This window comes from Xiphias gladius, chromosome 6 (assembly GCF_016859285.1).
Source record: "Xiphias gladius isolate SHS-SW01 ecotype Sanya breed wild chromosome 6, ASM1685928v1, whole genome shotgun sequence".
NCBI lineage: Eukaryota > Metazoa > Chordata > Actinopteri > Istiophoriformes > Xiphiidae > Xiphias > Xiphias gladius.
In genome coordinates, this window is record NC_053405.1 from 6,532,813 (window position 1) to 6,558,717 (window position 25,905).

At 40.8% G+C, this 25,905-nt stretch overlaps 1 protein-coding gene across 1 annotated transcript in view; it reads right to left on the reverse strand.

The window, feature by feature from the left end:
• The window catches only part of lrrc7 (leucine rich repeat containing 7), a 78,672-nt gene that overhangs the window by 36,404 nt on the left and 16,363 nt on the right, over positions 1-25,905 (reverse strand). The window contains exons 2-6 of the mRNA XM_040128835.1: positions 7,585-7,787; positions 4,313-4,430; positions 2,157-2,235; positions 1,025-1,114; positions 53-109 (exon numbers count right to left, since the gene is read on the reverse strand). Coding sequence (XP_039984769.1) covers positions 53-109; positions 1,025-1,114; positions 2,157-2,235; positions 4,313-4,430; positions 7,585-7,787 — 547 coding nt within the window. The remainder of the gene's footprint in view (positions 1-52; positions 110-1,024; positions 1,115-2,156; positions 2,236-4,312; positions 4,431-7,584; positions 7,788-25,905) is intronic.

Sequence of the window (25,905 nt, forward strand, 5' to 3'; positions counted from 1 at the left end):
TTACGATTCAAACTCTGACACACCCACAGACACATATGGTGCTTTGTCTTACTTTGGCATGGTTTTCAGGTGGTTCTCTCTCAGCTCAAGGATCCGTAGTTTGGAGAGTCTGAAAAACAGAAGGCACATAAACCAGAACTTAGCTTACTGTATCCATTCTCTCTATAAAATACAACAGATGTGACTAAGGATGTCACGGAAGGCCACATTTAATTCATCGCAACTCCAAAAACAGTGTCAAACCCGTTTCCTAATCAGTGACCACGATGATCTTGCAATTATTGGTTGGTAATGTGTGATAGGCAAAAATGACTCGGCCTCATTTCAGATGATCACCAGCATGGAAATGTTTCAATTTGAAAGGATCCCGTCACTTACTGTCTGACCTTCTATACAGTGTACGGTATTCACAGGATTCCACATGAAACTCACAATGCCAATATGTGCAAACTAGGTGGACAAAATGTGGAAAATATAAACAAGCAATAAAATAAAAAATACTACTCCATCACTCTTACCTGACTAAAACGAAAGACAATATTTTTAAGGTGTGAAAAAGTGAAGAGAAGAATAAATGAATGAAAATAAATGAATGTCTAATTTTTGTGCGATGAGGTACAAAATGCTTTATTCACTTCTCCAGATGTTTTTTTTTCATCCCCCTGATGAAAATGTTGATGGATTTGCATTGAAGCTCAGTGTTCGTGCACTCCTACCCAGGCATAATCAAAAATATAAATGCTGCCCTTAATAAAAATATTGATTAAATAGTTAAGCCTCAACCTGATTCCAACATAGTGTAAAACATAAAACTCGCTCATTTTCAAGACAGAACTTTAGTATAAAGGCTAATAAACCTGGACGTGCTTATTTTTCTCATAGATTCCTCCACACAAACGGCACAGAATGAGGTCCTCCGGTGTCTGAAATATGTAAAAACAGTCTGTCCAAAAGTGTAACACACATGCTCACACACACACACTCACTAGCGAGGAAACACTAATGATAGCATGCATCAGTTTACCTGCCAAAGTTAGCAGGCAGATACTCCAGGAAGGCATCATTTAAGAAGAGCTGGGTCAGATTCAGGAGCTGCGTAAAACCATCTGGGAGTCTGGAAGGGAGAGAGGGATGGAGAAAGAAAGAAAGAAAGACAGAAAGAACATATGCAAAAGAAGAATAAGAAAGCGAAAAAGCAAATGTGTGTCCTTGAAGGGCCTCAATGGAATAAAACATGGATAACACTCCCATAACAACCCCTGCAGAAACAGCAAGCTGCTGTTACCCTGCAGATGACTCATCTCTTACACACACACACACACACACACACACACACACACACACACACACACACACACACACACACACATATAAAGTAAAAGAAGCATTTCTGTCTGCAGTTTACTGTGTGGTTGAGTCTAGTTGTGCTTCACGGACATTACACTGCCAATAGGAAAACAGAAATGACTAACATTAGACCTGATGCTCCAATACCTTCATAGCAGACTACAGCACTTTGCTTTAGTACTGCCATTATATCTTCCATTGGAGATTGAGCCAATGGGATAGGAACAGGGACACATATGGTTGTATGGTAGTGTAGGGTCTGCGGATGCAGCCAATTATTATAAAATATTTAGCTCCTCTGCGGTGCTATAAACACATGGATTGGAATATTTAAAAGCTAAAATAAAGAACAGCGTTGGTCTCTTGAAACTAGATTGCGGCAGAGGAGAATCAGCTGAAACATCTAAATACATGGAAAATGCATCGAACAGTCCATTAGAGTCCAGGTTCACTCAAACTGGCTGATAAAACCGGTGCTATCAACTAAACATGGAACTGTTTAAAAATAGAAAATGGTTCTCAAACAATAAGTTAAAGGAGAAAATTTGAAAGTTTTTGAGAGATGCTTATCTCTAGGAGGATACATCCAGTGTTTTTCCTCAGAAGCTGGATAACACTCGGAGATCACCCCTACTTTTTAAACTTTTTTTGTTGGTGCTGCTGTATGTCAAGCCTGCAAACTAGCGTTTTGCACTGCAGATAAACATTAACGTTACCATCAACCTAAGGGCCAAGGTAATCCAACAGAGGTTTTTCTATTTGCACCCATCTCAGTGAGCGTTACTGCATGGTGTTTGTTCGTGTCTTACTTGGTGATAGGGTTGACACTGGCCTCCACCACAGACAGACCTTTACAGCATTTTATATTATCTGGAAACTCCTGGATACCTATGACAGAGACGCAGAGAGAGGGAAAATGAGATGTGATGATACAATGTGACTGTGTATTTAGACATGAAAGAACTAGTTGAATAAGCAATTATTCTACTGATAGAAAATATTCTGGAACTGTTTTGAAAATTAGTTAAGCAATGCCAAGTATTCTATGATTCCAGCCTCTCAGATGAGAAAATTTCCAGCTTTTCTATATATACATCTCTGTAAACTAAATATTTTTGGGTATTTGGACTTTTGGTCGAACAAAACAAGACATTTGAAAATGTCACGCGTGGCTCTGTGAAGGTGTGCACATTTTGTCATATTTTGGTTAAACACTTTGGTTGTGAAATTATTGTGGTTATAAGGGTTTTAATTCTGGGCTCCCTTTGCTATTTTAGAGCTGCAAAGAAACTCACAAGTGCTGCCCTCGTTCCTTTAACCACTCCGCTCCATATACTGTATCTGGACAGATTGTGATTCAAATTTTATGCAAAAAGTACATGGATATTATCATCTTCACTTATACAGTGGCATAAAAAAGTTTGGGCACCCCTGGTCTGTTACTGTGAATCGTTTTGTACAAGTAGTTTTTGTTTCATACAATTTTAGAGAGAAAAAAAGAAAGGAGAACCATTCAAAAGTTTGGGTACCCCAAGAGATTTGAGCTCTCAGATAACTTTTACCAAGGTCTCAGACATTAATTAGCTTGTTAGGGCTGTGGCTTGTTCACAGTCATCGTTAGGAAAGGCCAAATGATGCAAATTTCAAAGCTTTACAAATACAACAATCAGCAGCCATGGGCTCCACTAAGCAGTTGCCTAGCACTCTGAAAATTAAAATAATTGATGCCCACAAAGCGGGGGAAGGCTATAATGAAGATAGCAAAGCGTCCTCAGGTGGCCGTTCCCTCCGTTCGTGATGTATTAAGAAATGACAGTTAACAGGAACAGTGGAGGTCAAGTTGAGGTCTGGAAGACCATGAAAACTTTCCAAGAGAACTGCTCGTAGGATTGCTAGAAAGACAAATCAAAACCGCTGTTTGACTGCAAAAGACCTTCAGGGAGATTTAGCAGACTCTGTAGAGGTGGTGCACTATTCTACTGTGCAGCAACACCTGCCCTAATATGACCTTCATGGATGAGCCATCAGAAGAAAACCTTTCCTGCGTCCTCACAACAAAATTCAGGGTGAGAAATTTGCCCAGGAACATCTAAACAAGCCTAATGCATGTTGGAAGCAAGTCCTGTGGACTGATGAAGTTCAATTATAACTTTTTGGCCACAATGAGCAGAAAAAAAGGGTTCAGAGTTTCATGAAAAGAACACTTCTCCAACTGTTAAGCACAGGGGAGGATCGATCATCTTATGGGCTTGTGTTGCAGCCAGTGGCACAGGGAACATTTCACTGGTAGAGGCAAGAGTGAATCCAATTACGAACCAGCGAATTCTGGGAGCAACCATCACATCGTCTGTAAAAAAGCTGAATATGAAAAGAGAATGGCTTCTAAAACAGGATAAAGATCCCAAACACACCTCAAAATCCACAATGGACTACCTCAAGAGGTGCAAGTTGAAGGTTTTGCCGTGGCCCTCACAGTCCCTTGACCTAAACATCATTGAAAATCTGTGGATAAACCTCAAAAAAAAGACGTGCATGCGAGACGGCCCAAGAATCTTAATGAACTAGAAGCCTTTTGCAGGAAGAAATGGGCGAAAATCCCCCAAACAAGAACTGAAAGACTCTTAACTGCTACAAAAAGCATGTACAAGTAAGTACTCTTCATGCCCAAGCTTTTTTTTCATGCCCTTTTCCTTTTTTGTTATTTTCAATCTGTAAAAGGTATTAATTAAAAAAAGTAATCTTGCTTAAAATATTAAAGAAATGAACCATCTTTCACTGTATGCCTTTTTTTTTACTCGCTTAACTATTCACAGTAACAGAAATTTTGGCCATTTCAATGGTATGTCTACCATTGAAAATCAGCAGTTGAGAGGGCAGGTAAGTTTGCACCAGACTTTTACTTTGCTTAGTTTTTTCAGGTTTGTTCGGGTTGGATTTGTCATCTGTGTTTGGAATACATTTTTACCATTTTTACTGATGTCCAGCTCTTTGAGGTTGACCAGGCTGGCAATGGTGGTGGGCAGGTTGGACAGGTCGTTATCAGGCATGCTCAGCTTTTTCAAGGCCTGGCAGTTGAAGAGTTGCTATGGGAACACAGAGTGGAAAACAAAAGAATATTATAGTATATTGGCAAAATCACACAGACCTTTAACAGAAGGGTATGAAAGGATAGAGAGCAAGTATGTCCGCTGGAGGCTTGCACCACTTAATGTTGTGGAGAAGCAGTGCCACTTTAGCCGCCTTTTTTGATGAATAATGCAGAATTTATCTCCTCCATACCGTGGCCCCTAAGGACAAAACACATAGTAGTGCGAAAGCAAAGGAAAGTGCTGAGAATACAGAAATGCTGTAAATACCAAAACACACAAAAGATAAAGGCACAGACATTAAAGGGAATTCTACAAATACTAAAACACATACAAAATAGGTATACATACTGTATTACTCCCATACTTAAGACATCATCGAGTGCCGTTTTATACGAAGTGTAATTATATGCCCATTTTTTTTATCTCTGCAAGAAGAATTTGATTGGAAGAACCTTGACAGAAATGTATTTAAAAGTTAGTTCAGGATGGATATGAAAATCTATAATAAATGAAAAACTGTTGTACATCGCCGGGCACAGATGAGATCATTTTCAAGTATTGTCAGTTAAATTTTAGCCAATTTTTCATTCATTGATTTTTGCATCAACTTCGGCAAGGTGCCATGTCTGCTGTGTCTCACAGTAGATGTCTGGACATCCACAACAATCTAATCATCTATTATAAATACATCATAATGCAAAACCTCCCCTTGTACTATAAAGCCCTGTTCAAGGATAAGTGTGTAGCACCGCATTGTCCCAAACCCCCATGTACGTCACGTACAAAGACCAAAACAGTTAACACTGGACTAATAGGGTTGAGTGAATAAAAATAATACTTTTCATTATATCATGACCAACCACACATACACACAAATTTCAAATTAAATGTCATTTCAACAGTATGCCATTCCTGAGCTACACAGAGCTAAACAAGGGCAGGGCTGCCCCCAAATCAGGACAGACCACTATAATTAAACATGGAGTCGCTTTCATACACACACCTAAGGAGCTCTCCAGCCCACTTACATGTAGGCCAATCACTCCCGCAGCCTCAATAGCTTTTATACAATCTTGGCACACACAGTGTCAAGGATGAGCAGATTTTTTTTTTTTTTTTTTTTGGTCAGTTGAATGTAACTTTGGCCTGTCACTCACACCGCCCTATTAGACCGTATCCATTCATCCAGGCTATATTTAGAAATCCAATTCAACATCGCTGTCATTTAAACCAGCGCAGGATATCAATAAAATGAGACAGCCCAGTTATAAACAGCACCTGCAGTTCTCCTTGAAATACTGGAAGGCCATTTTGTCACATCACTGCCCACATGGAGGTTTTTTAAAGGACCGGACGGTCCAGGATGCCACAGTTTGGCCCTGACGTGGCCGGGAATTGACCTTCTCCCTCATCCCATGTTTCATGTCACTCACTGTTGTCATGACATCAATCAGTTGCTAAAACTAAAACTGCAGTCCGTTACAGCGATCCTGCAATAAATTCCACCTCTATGAGGCTTATAATGTTCATTGGTATAACCGAGGCAGACAGAATAATACAAACACCTTTTAGTACAGCAATACAAATCGACAGCACCACAAACTACATCCTCTGGAAGGACCAGGCAATTGAATCAACACCTCTCCAAAACAGTTTCAGCAAAAACTGCACATTATAACCATCATGAGGAGAGGATTAATTGCAGGACTGTTGTATTAGACCACATTAGTTTTAGCTTGTTTTACCTAATAAACTGCCAACTGTGAGTATGTAGTGTGTAATCATGCCAGAGAAACAATATTGCTGGTCTTGATCTCAAGACTCTATAAACTCTACTTTTTTGTAGAACTGGCAATGTTGATAAGCCAAGTGGTCAAGTCAGGATCATATATTTTTTTTTTTTATAGTCCTCTACAAAGTGGGCAACGTATGACAACCACTTTTCTTAGATCCCAGGTTCTATTAGGAAAAACTTCACAGTGGTACAGAGTTAAGAATCTTTACAATTATGAAATCTGATGACATGAAATGTTGTAATACTCCCCTAATAAAGAATCCTAATAGCTTTAGCATGCTGACATACAGTCGGCATGTAAACGCTAACACCGTGATTCTTTTCACAGCACAGCTGGGCTTAACTACAACTGAGGCCGAGCTGTGGCCGACAGAGCTTGCAAGCTGAGGCAGAGATGTTGTAAAATGGCGACCGTACAGAGGAAATACCCCTTTGATTTCGGCAGCAGTGCCGCCTCAGCGCCATCGCCAGGCCAAATTTAATACTTTTTGCCGCAACAGTGGTAAAAACGTAAGAACAGCGAAGCTTATGTTCCGTTCTGCATCCACCAGTACAGCCTCACAGGACAAGAAGCAGGGTATTTTAGTGCTGAGCGTCAAAGTTTTGTCCTTGACCTTGGGGGCAGCAGTTAACAAATTCTCACCTCAAGGTACATTTAGTGGCTATTCTAGATCTTTTAATCCTATCGCACGATCTTCATCAGCAGGTCAGCCTCGTGTTGAGGTGAGATTACGTTGTCAGCTGCTGTTTCCCAGATCAAAACTGAACTTTGAAGTTGTTGCATTAAGAAATAAAAATAAATAAATAAATCAGAAAACTGCTGATGAAGATCATGTGACACGATCAAAAGCTCCTTCACGGAGCTACTAAATGGACCTTGAGTTGAGGTATTTTGTCAGAAATTTTAGTATCTTTCCAGATGAGCATAACTAAGATACCTCCTGATTCCATTTAAAATAATTGAATGGGCTCACGCCACATTAACATATTAAGCTACAGCTGATTAATCAGTGGGGTTGAGGTTAGAAGTGAGGCTGTACATGAGGGGACTATGAGTTAGAGATACACGCTTTTATTGGTATAGTGAAAAATGCATATTTGCTGTTCTTTCAGGCAATACAAGTAAGCAAAACTGATTTTCATTACGAGACGTACGGCACTTCTCCCTACAACAAGGTGTAGAGCAAACACAAGGCCACAAGATTTTGCATAGATCCGGCTCACATGATCACAAGTTATGTCTAACAGGAAGGAGGGCTCAGAAAGTAAAAATAATGTAAGAGGGGTCAGAGGTTAAAGTCAGCGGAAAGACAGGTGAAAACAGAGAGGGGTCAGCATGTGGTCCGCGGTTACCTTGGGTAGTTCCTCAATCTGGTTGGCATCTAGGTAGAGCTCCTCCAGAGTTCTCTCGAAGCTGAAGATTTCTTTGGGGACCTGCTGCAGGCTGCAGTGGGAGTAGTCCAGCACTGAGATCACTTCCTCTTCGCCCCGGAAACAACGGCACGGCACCAGCCGGCCAATCAGCTTCCGCTTAGTGGTCATTTCCAGACACTGCACTACAGAGGCAAGAAGAGGACAGAGACGATAGATTAATTTCAGGGGCCCTGCAGCTCATGCAAATCGACAGGCTCATTGTAGTTATATCTTTCTTGCTGCCAGTCTTTATTCATTTCATTGGATTTCTGCGTAGACCATTGCAGGTTTGATCCCTGTCTATACTGACTATCTGATACTACAGTCCACGGTGGCCATCTTACACCTCTTTCTGTTGGCTGCTTATCTGACCAGTGTACGTTAAAACCACAGCCAATGAAATATGCATGTTTCTGATTGCTGGAGGATATCCATTCAAATCGCTTTAGCTATTATTTAAATCAGTACAGAAAATATATTAAACTGCAGGGCTCAGATTTATCAAACTACTCAAAGTAAAAGTAAGAATCCTTAATTTGTACTCGCACTCACAAACTTAAGAATAAAAACTATTTATCAAATGTCTTTTGACTTAAAAATGAAAGCGAATGATAGGATGTTACACCACTTACTTTTTTTGGGCATTTATCGAGGGTGCAAACAAACAAGAATAAATCGGATACTGATTTTATTTGCAATCGCTGTCTAAGCAGCTTCACGTCCTGCACTTGTCAGTGTGGCACTTTATCATATGGTTTCTCTGACCTGCTTTTTCTAGCAGCATCTCCCAGAATGTAAAAGAACTCAGCAAAGAACTTTCTTACTCTCAAGTTGGTAAAAGTAACTGTGAATTTATCTTAACTTCAGGTCTACCTGACTGCAAACTTTAAAAAGTAACTGGTTCCCCAATCAGAGCCTCTTTGTTCTTTTTTGGTACACGGCCGTGCTTTATTGGCACCGAAACATAGAAAAAGTTACCAACAACCAACAACTGTTGCAGTAGGGCTGGGCCTGTGAGTGCTTTTTAAAGTTAGCACCTAAAAAATGTGAACCGATCCTTTAAGGCAGGGGTGGTGTAGGACCAACATCAGTTCGAGCGCTTCGAATGTCTGTGCTTATCTGCTGCCGGGCAGGTGTAAAACCCAGGGCAGACGGGTAGCACAGCCGTCCCCCACCAACCAGCAGTTACCCAGCTCACAGCAGGCTGAAGCTCAACTCTCTCCGTAAAGCACACACACACACACACACACACACACACACACACACACACACTCTCTCTCTTCAAACAACAAGCCAGAGCCATATAATTAGACTGAATCCTTTGTAATTCTGCGACAACATCGCTCCATCACTCCATTACACGACTCCATTTAAAGAGCTAGCGGCTGAATGGAATAAGTAGGCTAACCATGGGTATTAAAATCCTTGAGTGAGGATTTATCATTCAGCTTTATCATGTCAAACCCAAACGCTTACTACACTCAATCTACTGACAAATAAAAACGTTTTAATGCCAGCCCTTTCAAAGAGAACAAAGGGTGAATTTTCAGTTATCAGACTGCCGTCTCAATTTCCTGTTTGATTGGGATGAGCTAGAGCCAGCTGTGATGTGGAGAAAGGGAGCAAGAGCATCGCAGGGGGTGATGAAGAGTTAATGGCGGTATAAAGAGAAAGACGGGAGTCAAAAGGCTGATGAGGAGGCGAAAAGGAGGCAGAGAACATGAAAATGAGGAGGTGCAAAGAGCAGAGAGAGGGACACCAGGAGGATCAGAGATAAGACCTGCAGCTTTATCTGTCTATAAACACACACATGTCCAGCTGTACAGTGAGACCAGATGAATTTGGACGACAGACAGGGTGATCTTGAGCATTGTGAGGACACTATGTTATCTGCTGTAGCTTGTTGCAAGCCCAGTGAGATCTGATAAAATAAAGAAAAAAAAAAAGACTGCAGATCCTCCAGGACTGTTTATCTGAAAGGGTTCACCATTAAAATCAATACATCCTTACCCGCAGTCACGGTCAAAGCAGGTGTAATGAGGCGAGCCGGGATTTACTGTTTGTCTACAGCATGTGTAAACCCGGCAGTTTTCACGTTGCTGTCACCTTGGTCCACATTTCCTGTCTAACCCCCCCCCCTCGTGTTTAGAGCTAAAGGTAACGCAGGGTTTGTTTAGCTCTGAGGAATGGCTGGGATTTTAGCAACGAGGATTGCACAGTTCAGACGAGCATAAAAAAGTCCTCCGAGCATGTCTTTTCCTTTTCCCTTATGTCAGCAGGATGACCTCCCAACTCAGAAAACACAATGAGACACTGCACGAGTCCAGGTGTTGCCACTACTTTCATTTTAGTATCTCGCTACTGATATGTGACAATATATTAATTCATGTGAGAGTGAATGTAAGTAGTTAAAGACCGAGTTTAAGAAAAGTCAACTTTGCATGCAGTGAAAGGCAACTGTGACCAGGGGCTCTTTTCATGTACTGAACATCTTCAAAACTCATGATCCCCGAAAAGTTTTGCAGTGCAGTTAATAGATTGGGCCCTATAGAAAGACAAAGGAAAAACCCGAGGAGGTGAAGTTAGAAAATGGAGAGAGCAGTTCTGTTTAAGGGGGTTACTGGAAAAGTGGGACAGGTGTATTATCAGGTTGTGATAATTGCTTTGATGATGAATTTTTGAAAGCTCAAGATTTCGGTAAAAATTTCGGTGATGCTTTATTTTACAGGTCCATTATTCCCTATGATTTCTTTCACATTTCCTGGAAAGAACCATGTAGTATGGTGATAATTACAGGAAAGATAGAGACAGTGTTCTGAGAGCTGAGAAATATCCCCATTCATCCCCCATCCCTCCATTTGCTATTGGAAACTTTAGTATTCAGTTACACTGAATTGTATGTTTGACTGTAGACACGTTTCAAATTTGGCTTAGTTCACCTGCTTTCCTCTGAATTTAAGTCTCAGTGTTGTGCTAGCTTAGCATTTTGAAATAACTGGAATTGTACCAACTGATCGGTCTCTATTTTACCTATAATTACCTATTTTATCTGTAATTAGATTCAAATCATATGGTCCTTTCCAGGAAACTTCTTAGAAGGTTATTTTTTGAAATAAATTGGAGTTTACGGAATTGTAAAATACGTTACCAAAATTTTCTTCAAATTGTATTCTGTAAAAAAAAAAAATATATATTTCGACAAGATGTTTCTAGCTTTATTTTGTAGAGTAGGTCATGTACTTCTCATGTCATGTATTTCCCCCTGTACAGTCACCTGCATAACTGGTGGATTGTGACAGTATCACAACCTAAGGTACCACGGAATGAAGGCATGGCAGCGATGAACGTTTGGGGAATAGTGCGTGGTACACCAACGGAGATTTGTGTGACTTGGGTTTGGAAAAATGCTTTACCTGCTTTATCCAACATCATGTGTAGTGACAAACACTTCAACAAGACAACATTTCTATTCCTTTCACACTGTGGTATGTGACCTTCTCTTTGATATTGCTTCAGAGCCATTAGCAATAGGATTATAGAATCACGAAAGATATTAATGGTAACCTAAATGGATGTGTTCAATATTGTTGAGTTTATATGCTGGAGATGTTTTTCGGACCCTGTCATCTCTGTTCCCCACCTGGTGAAATATATTGAATCATTTAGTAAATGTATATGGACTTATAGTGAAACTTGTTTGCTCCTTGCTGTCTGTGCATTCTCAAAATTACAAAAAAAAAAAAAAAACTGGAGCCAGAAAAGCTCTATGATTCTATAGTGAGTCCATAATCAATAATATTTAATCACTGTCCATCCGTATCTTAAGGAATTTTGTTGCTGTCGGTGCTAGGGAACTTAAATATTGTCAAGAAAACAGGATACAAGTGCAGAATTTTCCCATCACTCAGACTATTAACATCATCAAATGTTCCTACAGAAGACAGCGAGTTGCAACAGGCTCAACATCATCAACAGTTCATGGTTACAGGCCTGGGGTAAAATACGACACAGCACGCTTACGGGTCGCGACATCCGCCTGCTCTCTATGGTCTCTATTAGATCCTCTGCGCCCGAGATGTTACAATAATCAAGACAATAATCTTCTCTCAAGTATTTAGTTTCAGTGAGGCTATCCAAACAGCAGAGGGCGGACGTCAGGCAATGCGCTTCGTCCATAGTTGCACGTCAGATGTAGCATTAGCCATCTTCTCACTGGCTGAGTGAGCAGGCACTCTGTATTAGCATGGCTGAAAGCTGCATGACTACCAAAGATTTTTAAAATCGGTTTAATGCTTACTGCATCTACTAATCAGCCGCTTGACAGAACCAGGGATAATTATACGTTACAACCTTTTTATTTCCTTCCTTATGCCATTTTTTAAAAATCATTTTGTGGAGGCTTAGCTTTGCTTGATTTCTTTTTTTCTATGGGTAATCCCAGTCATTAAGGCTATCTGTGTCTGCTCACTAATATGAGCGGAAACAAACAAGCTAAAACATTTCTTTTTCCAACAGACATGTGGTTAAGCAAACTTCAAGGAGCGTTTTCTTTAAGGCATCCAAAATGATCCAATATAAAAGCACTGAAAAGTAACTCTTGTGGTTAATGATCTTGCAAAATCGATAGCATAAACATCAGCACACAGTCCGCTAAACAATCTGTTTTTATTAGCTACTCACACTGCAGCTGCTTGATTATGCCCTCACAGTCTATTGATGTAACAGCTTAAATATGCACAGACAGAGTAACTAAAAATAACGGCTTTTTTTGTCAAGAGAGGCGAGACAGAAAGACAGGAGAGCTGATGTTACCCATCAGAATTAAGCAAGTACTACAACAGCTGGGACAATGACAAATATTACGAGCTAATCAGGTTGTTTACATGTGGAACAACAAGAGCCGACAGTGGGCAGTCACCTTTATGTCACAGACACCCCCAGAGACAGTACAGTGGGGGAAAACGAGAACATGGACAAAGAAGGTGCACAATAGGATGTAGAGCTGTTTAGAATCCTCAAAGTTATGGATTTCATATCAAAAGATACGAAAATGAGACAAAAGACAAAAAACTATGCTGCAAGATGACCACTTTAACACAGTATACCGGCATCAGGGCTGTAAGAAGATCATCTTCAGCTCATGTTCTTTGATTGATATCATGTTCTGTGGAAGAAAAGGGTCCTTACTTTGAAAACAATTGCTTTTATTTCCGGTTCCTGTTGGGTTTCTAGTGCTCAGGTCAACCGCATCTAAATGAATGAATGTCAGGGGGACACTGAAGTGTCAGCGTGAGTCGGCACCGATAGGATGAAACTAGGAAAGGAGCGTCGGTTGGCTGCGTTGGCTCTAGCTGCTGCTATGGAAACAGCATGACAGAGCAGATGAACTCCGCAGAAGCAACGCCACATGTGCACGCCCCCCCCCCAACGCACACGTTTAAATAATTTAGCATCAGTACAATGAGTGTGACATCAAAGAAACAAAAATGTGAGTAGTGAGAGATTTTAAAAGAAGTGCCGCTGTTACACACACAAAAACGCACCTACACATGCTGACACACACACACACACACACACACACACACACACACAAATACACCTATGTAGCCACCCACCCACATGCATTTTCACGCTGGCAAGCTGTACTGGAAGAAGTATTCAGATTCTTTACTTAAGTAAAAGTATCAAAGTTCTGCATTCAAAATCTCTACGTAAGTAAAAGTACATAAGTATTAATAATCAAAATGTACTTAAAGTAACAAAAGTAAAAGTACCCATTGTGTTAAATGATAGCATGATTGTAACTGGTGCATTAATGTGTGAACAGCATAAGTAGCAGTAAGAATATTTCAACCCATTTTCAATATAAATCATCTTGTTCTATAATACGTTCTACTAAAGGGCCTGTATCTTGAAACTAAATAGAACAAGGTGGGTTGTGAGACCATAATTATGAAAACATTTATGTGGATATGCATTTCAAAAAAAATCTTTCAACAAGTTGGTTTACCATTGAAAACAGGTTGAAATATTTCTATAACAGAGGCAGAAAATAATACTTTAGGGATTCAACTCCAGACTAAATTGACCTGAGAAATTAAAGATTTATTTTTCACTAAATAATAAATCTGGTTTTAGAAGATGTTTTTTTTTTTGTTTGTTTAAAAAAATAACCTGCAAAACACTACTATTAACTCTGTTAATGTAGTGGAGTAAAAAGTACAATATTTCCCTCTAAAATTTAGTAAAGTAAGTATCATAACTTGGAAATACTAAAGTACCTTAAGACTTTACTTAACTGCAGTAAATTATTTTAGTTACTTTTAATAACCAGATCTTTTGCTTAAGTAAAAGTGCTAATGTGAAAATGCTGCACTGCAAATAAAAGTCCTGTATTGAAAATGTTACTAAGGTAAAATAATGTAAGTATAATCAGAAAAATTTACTTAAAAAGTATTAAAAGTAAAACTCAGTGCAGAAAAATGGCCCCTGTGACTGTTACTCTATTACTCTATTATATCATTAGATTATTATTACTCATACATTAATGTGTAAGCTGAATTTTACTGTTGTAGCTGGTTGAGGCGGAGCTCATTTTTATTTTAAATAGGACGGCAACTTATGATTATTTTCCTTATGGATTCATTTCCTGATCATTTTCTTGATCAATTGGTTGATTCGTTCCGGGAGCCCAACGTAGCACCTTCACACGGCTTGTTTTGTTCAACCAACAGTCCAAACCTCAAAATTATTATAATCATTAAAAAGAAAAGCAGCAAATCCTCACATTTCACAAGCTGGAGGCATGCGATGTTTAGCATTTTCATATGAAAAAATTGATTTCAACAATCATTAAATTAGTTACTAATTAATTTTCTGTCTACTGACTAATCATTTTAGCTCCGGGTAGTTTAATCTATAACAAAGCATCACATTTTAAAGGCTCTTCATATACGTTGCACGGAAAAATCTTAATTTGTAAAATAACGTGTGGTGTAGCGGAGTAAAAAGTTCCCCTTTTCCCTCTGAAATGCTGCGGAGTAGAAGCAGAAAGCAGCAAAACTGTACTTAAGTACGGTATTTAAGTAACTGTACCTAGTTACATTCCAGCACCGCTTTGCACCACTGCTAGCAAGCAGCCAGCCTGGTGTCACTGCTCTTCCCGGTTTCACCTCAAGTAAAAAAACAAGCCCATGGGTCGCCTGTGCAAGCAGCTTACTACAACCCAGAGTTACGTTTCATTGTCAGGCCGCCTCGAGCGGTCGCCTCCAATGCAGGTGACCTCTTGCGGCAGTCAGAGAAAAAGTGGCGGAGCCTGTGTGTAGGAAGAGGTAGGGGTGGATGGATGGGTCCGCAAGATGCAGCACTTTCACACAGGAGACTGCGACCCGTTTCCCCTATGAAACCGATTTGTTTCTTTTAACCATGGCCGTTCCACAACCTTAACGGTGTTTGTTACTGTAACAATGACAACTAAGGTTCTCTAACCTCGACAAAGTACTTATTTTAACCCAAACCACAACCTTTTTCCGAAACCTAACCAAGTAGGTTTTGTGCCCCATCCGTGCCAAACTGTGACCATTCTGCAACCTTAACCAACAGTTAAGAGGTTCTGGTGGCGCCGGCCGCTGGTAGGGTCCCGCGGGTCGTATCGGAGGGGAGGAACAAATGTCACAGATGGTTTTTTAGGCTGGAGGACTTGTTTCTCTTTTCTTTTTCTCTTCCCTCTGCTCCTCATTCAAGTTTGTGTGTGTGTGTGTGTGTGTGTGTCTGTGTGCGTCTCCTCCAGCAGCTCTGCAGGGTGAATTCCCCGGGGTCCCATGACAGCCATCACTTCACGTGCAGCCCTGCCGTCACCATAGTAACCGCTGCCATAGAGACCTTCTCCCAGGAGCTGGGTGTATTTTTACTCGCTCTCTCTCTCTCTCTCTCTCTGTCATAAAACAGAACATGCTGCACTCAGTGGGCGATCGCTCCACATTTGGCGACGCCTTACATAGACTGTAATATATCAGACAACTTTATAGCACCTGAGCGGCAGCTTCAGAGCAGCTTCTCCGCGCCTCTTTTTCTCGCTCCCTGACTGTTTTTTTTTTTTTTTCCGTAAAGCTGCGAATGCTGCACTCTGCAGAGCTCACCCCAGGCTTCTGCACTCGCTCACAATTAAACAGACACGCACCGTCTCGCACAAGCACATGTGAAACACAGACACGCGCATCCAGTAAGATGCCCACACGCATATAAATCCATGACAATGACAAACACACACACACGCACACACGCAGACTCATTTGGTTTACGAGTACTTGCGACAGTGGTAGCGAGAGCAAATGGAAGATCCTGTTTCATATCCCGCTGCTCCACATTGTCAAGCAAATCCCTGAGCAGTGTCTCGGTGTGTGAGTGTGTGTGTGAGTGTGTGTGTGTGTGTGTGAGTAGAGAGAGAGACTGTATCTGTGGGAGGCAGTTAGCTAACTAGCAGTCAGGAACAGCTTGTTCTGTTTTTTTTCCATTCATTAAATAACCACTAACAGCAGTTATCTGCACCGGCACACGCTTACAAAAACACAGTTTGGTTTACTTGTCTTTTGTTCTTTTAGAAACGTCCTGTCAGGAAATCCAGGCTTCTACATGTGATCGGCAAAAAAATACTACGTTAAGGTGTTGTCAGGAGTCATCTTGCGTGCACTGGAAAGATCAGGAAAAATGGTCATAAGCACTGGTGTATCTCTAGGAGAATGATGGATTTGGATAATGGATGTTAGGTTTGACATTCAGGGTGTTCTGTAGCCTCACAGACAATGCAATTTGGGATATCCTCCAGCCACATGTCACATTAACAAGGAATAAGGACATAAAGACAGGGAATACATTCATAAATATTGAATTTTTCATTTTTTTTTTGTGGTACATGTTTGCACATACTTAATATTTCTTTAATAGCTGCTACAACTAATGTACTCGGGTGCCAGTTTCACAAATATGTAGCAACATCTGGCCAGTCATCCATCCATCCAACACCTACACCCACTTCTCCTGTTCTGCGTCGCGGGGGTCTGGAGCCTATCCCAGCTCGCGTTGGAGAGAGGCAGGATACACCCCGGACAGGTCGCCATTCTGCCACAGGGCTGACATCTATACTGTGCATAGATTCAAACCATTTTCACTCCCATTCATGCCCACAGTCACCAGTTTACCTAACCCGAATGTCTACGGACTGCTGCAACAATTAGTTGATCAATCAGTTACGCGACTGACAGAAGATAAATTAGCAACTATTTTGAAAACCAAATCAATCAAACAATCAATCAGTCAATCAATCAAGGCGAGGATCCGCCGAACACAGCATCAAATGAAGCAAGTGAATCGCCTCGTAAAGCCTGAGACTGATCAGTGATGTGAAAAAAGGGACGGGTTGAAAAGTTGAAATTTGTCTGGAAGCTCTGTAATATTTTACCAACAAAAGAAAAAAAAAAACTGATGCAGTGGTGGAACGCCAAGTTCACGCTCTGCCAGGCAACGAAGAATGTCTGTGGAAGAGATGGTTAATATTATAGTTTCCGGGAAGTTTTTGTACTTCCCTTAGCTCCAAGATAACAGACGGACAAAAATGAAGCACTACTCAGCATTATTTCACATAAAATGTCAGAGAAACCATTGTGTTTCTTATTCATAAAATGCAAGCTAACAAGCAAGCTGCTCACTAGCTTGCGAGCAGTGACACACCCACAACAACGATGTGGATGGTGGAGATGATGCCATGCAGCTTGTTTCTCCTGGAGCACTTGAATGCAGCACAATCAAAGTTTACTAAACTTTTTCAGGTTCAGTTTTTCAGGAAGGGAGATGACATCATTCAACAAAATATATATATATATATATATATATTTTTATTCCGAAAAAAACATTTAGGGATATTGTCTAAATGGTTCCTCGGTGGACAATGGACAATGACCCTGCCGGTTGTGAGTAAATATGTCAAAATAGTAGATAATGTTGACTTGGACGGCATCAGTTTCACAGGAATACATCTAGAGTATTAACAAGAGACTGTAGCTACAAATAGGTTCTAAGTGTCTTTCAAGTGAAGCCAATTTTATTTATATAGATCAATAACACAAATCACAAAAAAAGGGGCTAAACAATATGTACTGCATACGACACCCTCTGTCCTTGGACCCTCCATTCGGGTAATGAAACCCCTTAAAGGGGAAAAAAATTGGAAGAAAGGCTTAGGAGGAGCCACAGAGGAGGAATCCCTCTTCCGGGACGGACAGACATGAAGTAGGTGTTGTGTATACAGAGTAGAGCAACGTAGTAAATTTACACAATGGACAATCAGCATGACGAAGTTATGAAACCCATATGACCATTCTCTGATCTGTCAACTCTTGGATTAAGGTCTGGTCACGTTTGGGTGATTAAAACTATTTGGTGAATGTTCGGGAAAGATAGCCTTCGTGGTTAATGTTACAGTTACCACGTCAACCACCGAGGGCTCTTTGTATGCCCAACCGTCCACCTCCAACATCTCCTCTTAGCTGCTTCACAGCTGTATAACAATAGCATGCCACTTCCACCATAGATACTGAGGACATTACTCACACAATTAAGAGTTATCGCTGTCAGGACCAATGCTTTCTTATTCCGGGTGGACCAAGTCTTAAAGAATAAATGAACGTCGTTGAATCATGGCCTCGGCATTTTTACACTCTCAGCCAGTCCAATCTGCTGCCACTGTGGCTCCAGGTGGCAGGTCTGTTAAACTCAATGACCCTCACATCACTGACACTAAAAATAACAATCGGCCAACACAACAAAACACAGAACAGCTGACAACTCACCTGCACTCAAATGTGGGAATCAATTATGCTCAGATGCATGAATGAACAGATACACGAATGCGGCAAATGGGTCAAACTTTTGTCACCTAAACGGAGAGTCCAGCGACAGGGAGACCTAAAAAGATGTTCCCAAAAGACAAAAGTTACCCACTGTGATTCTGTACTGGAAGAATTTAGGACCCCACTGCAGTGGGATGTATAAATAGTATGCAATAAAGACAGATAAACAAGCAGCCAGACAGAGAAAGGCTGCGTGACAGGGAGCCAGAAACAGCGGAGAGAGTCGTGCTATCAGACCGAAACATATCTGGTACTGCAGTGATTTTCTACCATACAGTACAGCGTTTACAAATGTCAACAATTTTAATAATTGATTAATTAACTGCTTTATCAAGCAAAAAATGACAAATATTTGTTGTTTTCACCTTCGTACATTTGAGTACATGCCGCTTTTTTCTGTTATAAATGATTGTGAATGGAATATCTTTGGGTTCGTAGGCTGAATGTACAGGTACAGACAGCAGACATGAGGGGGAAATAAGCCTGGGCCTTCAGGGCGCATGTGAGTGGAATTTTCTCACTTTTTTTCCCCAGCATTTTATGGACTAAGCCAGTGCGTACCAACCCACAAGGGCTGGCAAGATCAACCTAAGGGGTTGCGAGATGATGATCGCGAGAGGAAAGCAGAAAAAAAAAAATGAAAAACATATTTCTGCTACGCGAATTTACAGTATGCTTATTTGTTCAGCCTTTCCCCAAATCTTTGCCCTTTTTCTTGTAAATTACTGGATAATTTTAATTTTTCAGGAGTCTAAAAATAATTCAACTAAGACAAAGAAAATAATCACTCTGTGGTTGAACTGCTCATAACCAGTAGACTTATTCAGGGGACAATAAGGGATTGCAGATAGACATAGATTTGTTTTAAAGGGTCACATGCCAAAAAAGGTTGGGAACCACTGGACTTAACAATTATTAGAATATTTAGGTAGTAAGGATAATACACAATACTTGACTGAAATCCGTGTATAGTACATGAACCAACTCACTGGACGCTTCAGATGAAAGGAAAATTGAAACGTGGTACAACAGCAGTCAGACAGTCAAACAGGTTGTAAGTAAACAAGGCAACGGTTAGCAAAGATTATCACAATCACTTTATTCAGGGAGTAATAATTTTACCCTTCACCGTTGTCTTGTTTTACAAATTAGTTTAACTGACCTGGGAGTTTGGTAACAACTGCTTTGACTGTGTTAATGCTACGTTTGACTTATTCTTTCTTTCCCCAATCTCAGCAAGTACGTCGGTGAATACAATGTTATCATAATCAATTCAGCGGCCCTGTCTCCTCGAAAATTACGTTTGTAGAAAATTGTTTTCCCCGTTACGCTGTGGCGATGAACTTCATGGCTGGCTGCTTTATTTTTAAAGGCAACATCTTTTGAATGAATGAAGCGCCGCATTTAGTATCGACAGCAAACTCGCCAGGAGGCGGTTGGGGTAGATGGCAGGCCTCCAAAGCCCCGGTCTCTGGTGTGACGGAGTGTTTTATTAAATGGAAATAAACGCACTGGGTCTGAAGTCACTTTGAACTTATTCCTTATTAAACGAGACTATGATCATTCCCTAACTGTAACCAAATGCTGCGAGTGCCTTAACATTACCATAAAAATTTGCAGTCATGCTGTAGACGCTACAAGTGGACATTGTGCTGCTTGATACGTTCCGTATCAACATATTTGCGACTTTCCAAATACATAAATTAACGACAGATCCTCATCACATTAGTAAAAAACGTCATCCAGTTGCAATTATGTTGCCTCTGAAATGTTTATGTTGTATATCAATGTAACTTCTAGGATTGACTTAATCCACACTTAATGGGCACCTCTTCTAATACTGCTTTGAAGCAATATTCCCAGCTAAGTGTATCCCACAATTCACCACGCATCACTGCAGGAAACAGGGTTGAATAGAGACAGTGGGGAGAACTACAAGAAAAAAAAAAGGATCAAAGTTACAGTACACTGGACACACCCTTCAAAGATGAGAGGTTAGACTTGTGCAGCATTATGTGTTAAAGTGGAATGGTTTCATTACCAGCAGAACGTCAACTGGCTACTCACAAACATTTCCAGACCGACTTATTTGCTTTTTTTTTGGTCTGAAAGCATCACTCATCCAACTGTTCCTCGGTATCTGTGAAGCTCACAGAGAAGATTTTATTTGAGCCTTTCCTCTCCTTCTGTCACGTCTCACTTTTTCTCTCTCCCCCTTGTTTCCAGGCCAGTCTTTTATTTTTTTCCCTCTGTTCTTCCAGGATTGTGCTCATTGGCCCAGTTCTGCCTGAGACGCCCCTGCACATCTCCTTTTTCTGTCTTCTCCCTTTTCCCTTTCAGGCTCCTCTCTCTCTCTCTCTCCGTCTCTCTCTCTCTCTCTCTCTCAACACTTTTCCTCCGTCTGTCTCTGTGTTTAACTTATTCTCTCTCATCCTCCATCCCACCCCCAACCAAAAGACAGAAAGGGAAGCCATCTTAAATCGAGCACAGCACTTTTCGTTTCCTCTCAATGGGAACGACTCAATCTAAATCCATTTTTAAATTCCAGGAGGTGATTCACTGGAAAGATAAACTTATCATCTTCTGTCTGATAACGAGGAAATCTCCACAGACCGTGTTTTCTCATCTCAATCATTGGCGTGAAAGGAGAAAAAGTACATGAACGCTTTTCGTGACATTTTTGTAAAACCAAAGTTTGTCTTTCCACATAGCCCAAACTCCTTCATCACACACATAGCAGACACGTTCACGTCTTCAAGGTCTTCGTGGTCACCTCGTTTGGGCTGTTCAAAAACCATGAATAAGAGTTTTGCAACCTGCAACAAACATGATCTGACAACTTGAAAAAATGTGGGTTATACGTTGTAACTCGCCAGCTCACCGGCTAGTTAACACTAAAACATATAAGGGAGAGCTTTGAACTTCCCTTTAGATGAAGACCTTTCTTTACTATTTGACCCATTGGGGAGGTATATGGACGTAGTTACACATGTAGAAAATGAAAATAAACAATTTTAGCAGGGGTGGACACAGTGTTCGAACTAATCCTACAGTGCAATGTAGTCTAATTAATCTGTTCCTCCCATTGTCTCAACTAGGAATGAAGCAAAATGTCATAATACTCGTCACTTGATCTCCTACATAAAGAAGAAAGTCTCAGAAAATCCTTTAAGATCCTGTGAATATTTCGTTTTAAAAAGTGGAAAATTATGGAACCCCTAACTTTAGACGGATCTGTTCTGTGCACAGGCTTGAGCAAAAATAAATAAATTAATTAAAAATTCAATTTTCAAAAACAAAATATTTCAAAAATATTTCAGATTTCTGTAATTATGAAACTAAGATTATGTATCTAAGTACATTTATTCAAGTACTTTAGTTAAGTACAATCTTCTACTCCCAGATCTTTCAGAGGGAAATCTTGTACTGTTTATTCACCACATTTATTTTACTTCTATAGTTACTAGTTACTGTTTCAGATTTTACATGTAAACATATGATTAGTTTATAAAATGTGATGCATTGTTATAGATTGAACTACAAACTACTGTAAATTGCTTTTACATTAACTAACAGTCATAATATATTCATATACACATATTTATAGATATACATGTGTATATATACATATATATATATATATATATATATATATATATATATGAGAAAAGATGATGGGAGTAAAGGCAACAGTGGTGCCAGTGGAAATTGGAGCACTGGGGGCTGTGACCCACAAACTGGGAGAATGGCTCCAGCAGATTCCGGGTACAACATCTGAGGTCTCTCTCCAGAAGAGCGTCAGTCCTACGAACAGCTAAGATACTGCGCAGAACCCTCAAACTCCCAGGCCCGAAGAGGACCCCAGCATGAGGAAGACACACTACCAGACACACTGTGTGTTTGTGTGTGTGTGTGTGTGTGTGTGTGTGTGTGTGTGTGTGTGTGTGTGTGTGTATATATATATATATATATATATATATATATATATATATATATATGAAAAATACTTTTACTTTTGATATTTTAACTATGTTTTCCTGCTAGTACATTTGTGCCTTTTGGCCTTTGGTTACATTTTTAATGTTGGACTTTTACCTGTAATGGAGTATTTTTGTTCTGTGGTATTCCCACTTTTACTTAGGTAGGAGATACTTCACCCTCCACTGATTAGAAAGCTTATCCATCAGGTTCTGGGCTTTCTCCTCTGAGGGCTTAATCGACTGACGTGGGTCAGGCGCGGGCCAAAACTTCAGGCCACCTTCACCTACCAGGTACTCTACCATAAATGTTATATTACCTATGCTTATGTTGTGGCTGGAAATTGAACCAGCATCTCCCTGCCCTTTTGAGCCTTCTTCCAATCTTCAGCTGTGGCCGAGACAAATGTTTTAGATAAAAGGGTTCTTAGTTTCAGATGTTTCCCCTACTCCCTACATGGTTGAGAAGTGACTTAGTCTTAAATAGAGAAGACAGACATAGTGGCTTTTAAATTGACTCTCGATGTCAGTGTCAGTCAGTAAGAGTGTGTATCCACGTATGTGTGGGCTTGTGTGTGTGTGTTTATTTTTGTGTTACTTAGCTATTTATTTAAGGTCACCTTGTCGTGCTGGTGTCCCAGCAGCTCGTCCAACATTCAGAGCCAGAAGGAGAGTAAAGCAGAGAGAAGAGAGAGACAAAGAGAGAGAGAGAGACACACACACACACACACACACACACACACACACACACACACACACACACACACACACACACACACACACACACACACACACACACACACACACACACACACACACACACACGTTTGTACTTCTTTGTGAGGACACTCCTTGACATAGTGCATTCCCTGGCCCCTTACCTTAACCTTATCCATTACAGCCGAATGCCTGAACCAAACCTAAACCCAGCTCTAACCCTAACCCTTAAACCAAGTCTTAACCTTAAACAGCCCTTTGCATCGTGTCAGAGAGTAGAGTACCGGCCAAAGTGTCCTTACTTTCCCAGAATGTCCTCACTCCAGTGGTTAAAAACTCAAACTGGTCCTCACAATGCATAGCCATACACACACGCACACACACCGAGTATTACAGCGTCATGTTTTCCAGCTTCAAACTGTTGACCTAGAAGCTTTGAACTATTCATAGATCATACTAAGAACAGGGCGACCCTTGGTATTAAAAAGTTTTAGGTTAATTTGATTTAAAATTTTGAAGCCTATATATGAAGCCACTGTCCTTCGAGGTACAACCTACGATGTACCAGTTCATATACGGTAGTCTGGTGCACATCGCTTTAAAGTGTCGCCCTAAATGTAAATTTCGCAAGAGACAACCAATGTGATCTCCAAACTTTAAATCCAGACGGGTTTCCAACCAGAGTCCTGTCTTATAAAATTCAAAGAAACGATCTGTGAAGGGAACATCAGTCTTTGGTAAAACTGCTCTCAACTCAAATGTGCAACCTGTGGTAACGGCTTGCTGGCAGGTATTGCTTCTGTCTAAACTGTTTGTTTTTTTTTCCTATTTTTTCTGTTGGCCACTTGATGAGATGTGGAATAACCTGTAAACACAACCCTGACATCTTTTCTCATAAAAGGTCATAATGGCACACGTGGAAGAACAATAAAACCATAATCCTCATAATCATCCATCCTAAAATCCATAATTTTTGTTCTGAGATGTGTTATCGAGCCCCCATATGTGACGTTGCGTCCAGTTTCCTTCCACTGCAACGTGATGAATACAGAGCGCACAGGGTCCCGAATGCAAGAGAACGGTTCACCTTCACCTGAAAAACTTTCTCTGTACACACTGTGAGACCTGCTGCTATCTGGAACAACCTCTCTATCTTTCTGCCGTCCCTCTCTCTCTCTCTCCCTCCTTCACTTTCACTCTGGCTGGGAGTCAATCTCTCTTTTTTACTGCCAGCTGATAGCTGTGCATGACTGTCTGGATCTCTATTCGCGCGTTCAGTCCATCTATCACCTGCTGCCGCCTCTGTCGCTCCTCTATCCTCCCGTCCCCTCGTCTTCCGCCCCTCTCTGCCGCTCTCTAAATGAAAATAGATAATATGCGGTGGCTTTTCAGCTGTGCATTGATAGCCCTTCAGCTCTCAGCCTAGGCCCGTCATCCTCGGAGCGGTCATGTCAGGTCTACCGTTTAGCTCAAGGTCACTTCAACACCCGTGGGCATTGCCTGTGGCAGGAATCGAAACCTACGACCTCTCAGTTACAGTGCAGTCTCTCTTACCATGAACACTACCTACGGGTTTGCAGGGTTTTTTAATGTTTTCCTCACCCTGCATGACAGCCTTAATTTGCATAAACACCCTTTAGTAATTTTTTTATCCCTAAAGCTTTCCTTAACAGTGCATGAAATTTGCACTGTGAGCAGTTGCTATGGTAACTGGGGGACTCAATTGCCCCAAATTACCATAAAACACTAATTAAAAAGCCCTGGCTAAGAGCAGCATTTTGACAAGCTTTACACAACACTGCTGAACCAGTCCCTCAGGTGAGGAAGATGGACTGGGAATGGAAATCATTCCAACATCACCCACTGTGTAATCATGTTTTATAACTCCGTGGACTGAATGTAAACTTAGTGTATCTGAGTGTAGGTGTGCCGTATGTGAGGTATGATGTGTAGGGTCTAGGGGTTGAGTGGTTCTGACCTGCCAGATTTTGGACTTTGCCTGCCGGACCATTATAAGTTAATATAACATGCTGCACCCGTTCAATGGTATTTCTTAGACACCCTCCACTCTCCAGCATCTAGATGATGGGACCACTATAATTACAGGTCATTACCTTTTGTTACCACTTGCCTGATGTTGATAAAAGTTGCTGGGCGATGCATCTATGTGAAATGTTTGCCAGTGATTTAAGAGTATGCAAAGCTCATGTTTCCTTGTGTGCCTTGGTTTTCTGGACAACACAAGCAACACAAAAAATAAAATACCTTTTAAGTTATTTTGAAAATGTACAGTCACTAAACAATAGAAATAGACGGAAGTTTGAATTTACTACATTTGCATCACGTGCGGTAAGTAATCTAAAAAGATAAAAGATGCCATTTTAGCAGTGCCCATTGTGTTCACTTGATGCTTCAAACAAAGTATGGTAGCCTGGATGCCGATCCAGGGGGCAAATGTGATAAAACTGCTGCTTTTCTGGATAACAGTCAGAGATTGTACTGTCTTTCTCTTGTAATGCTGAGCCGCACCATCGGATGGTGCCTCCCTCTTTTCTGATGTGGTGGAGTTGCTGCTGTATTGCTTGGACTGACAGCCACCAGAGTGAACTCTCCTCAGCTGGTGCAGGCTACGATGACTACGTGCCACGGCTCACGCGTGAGTA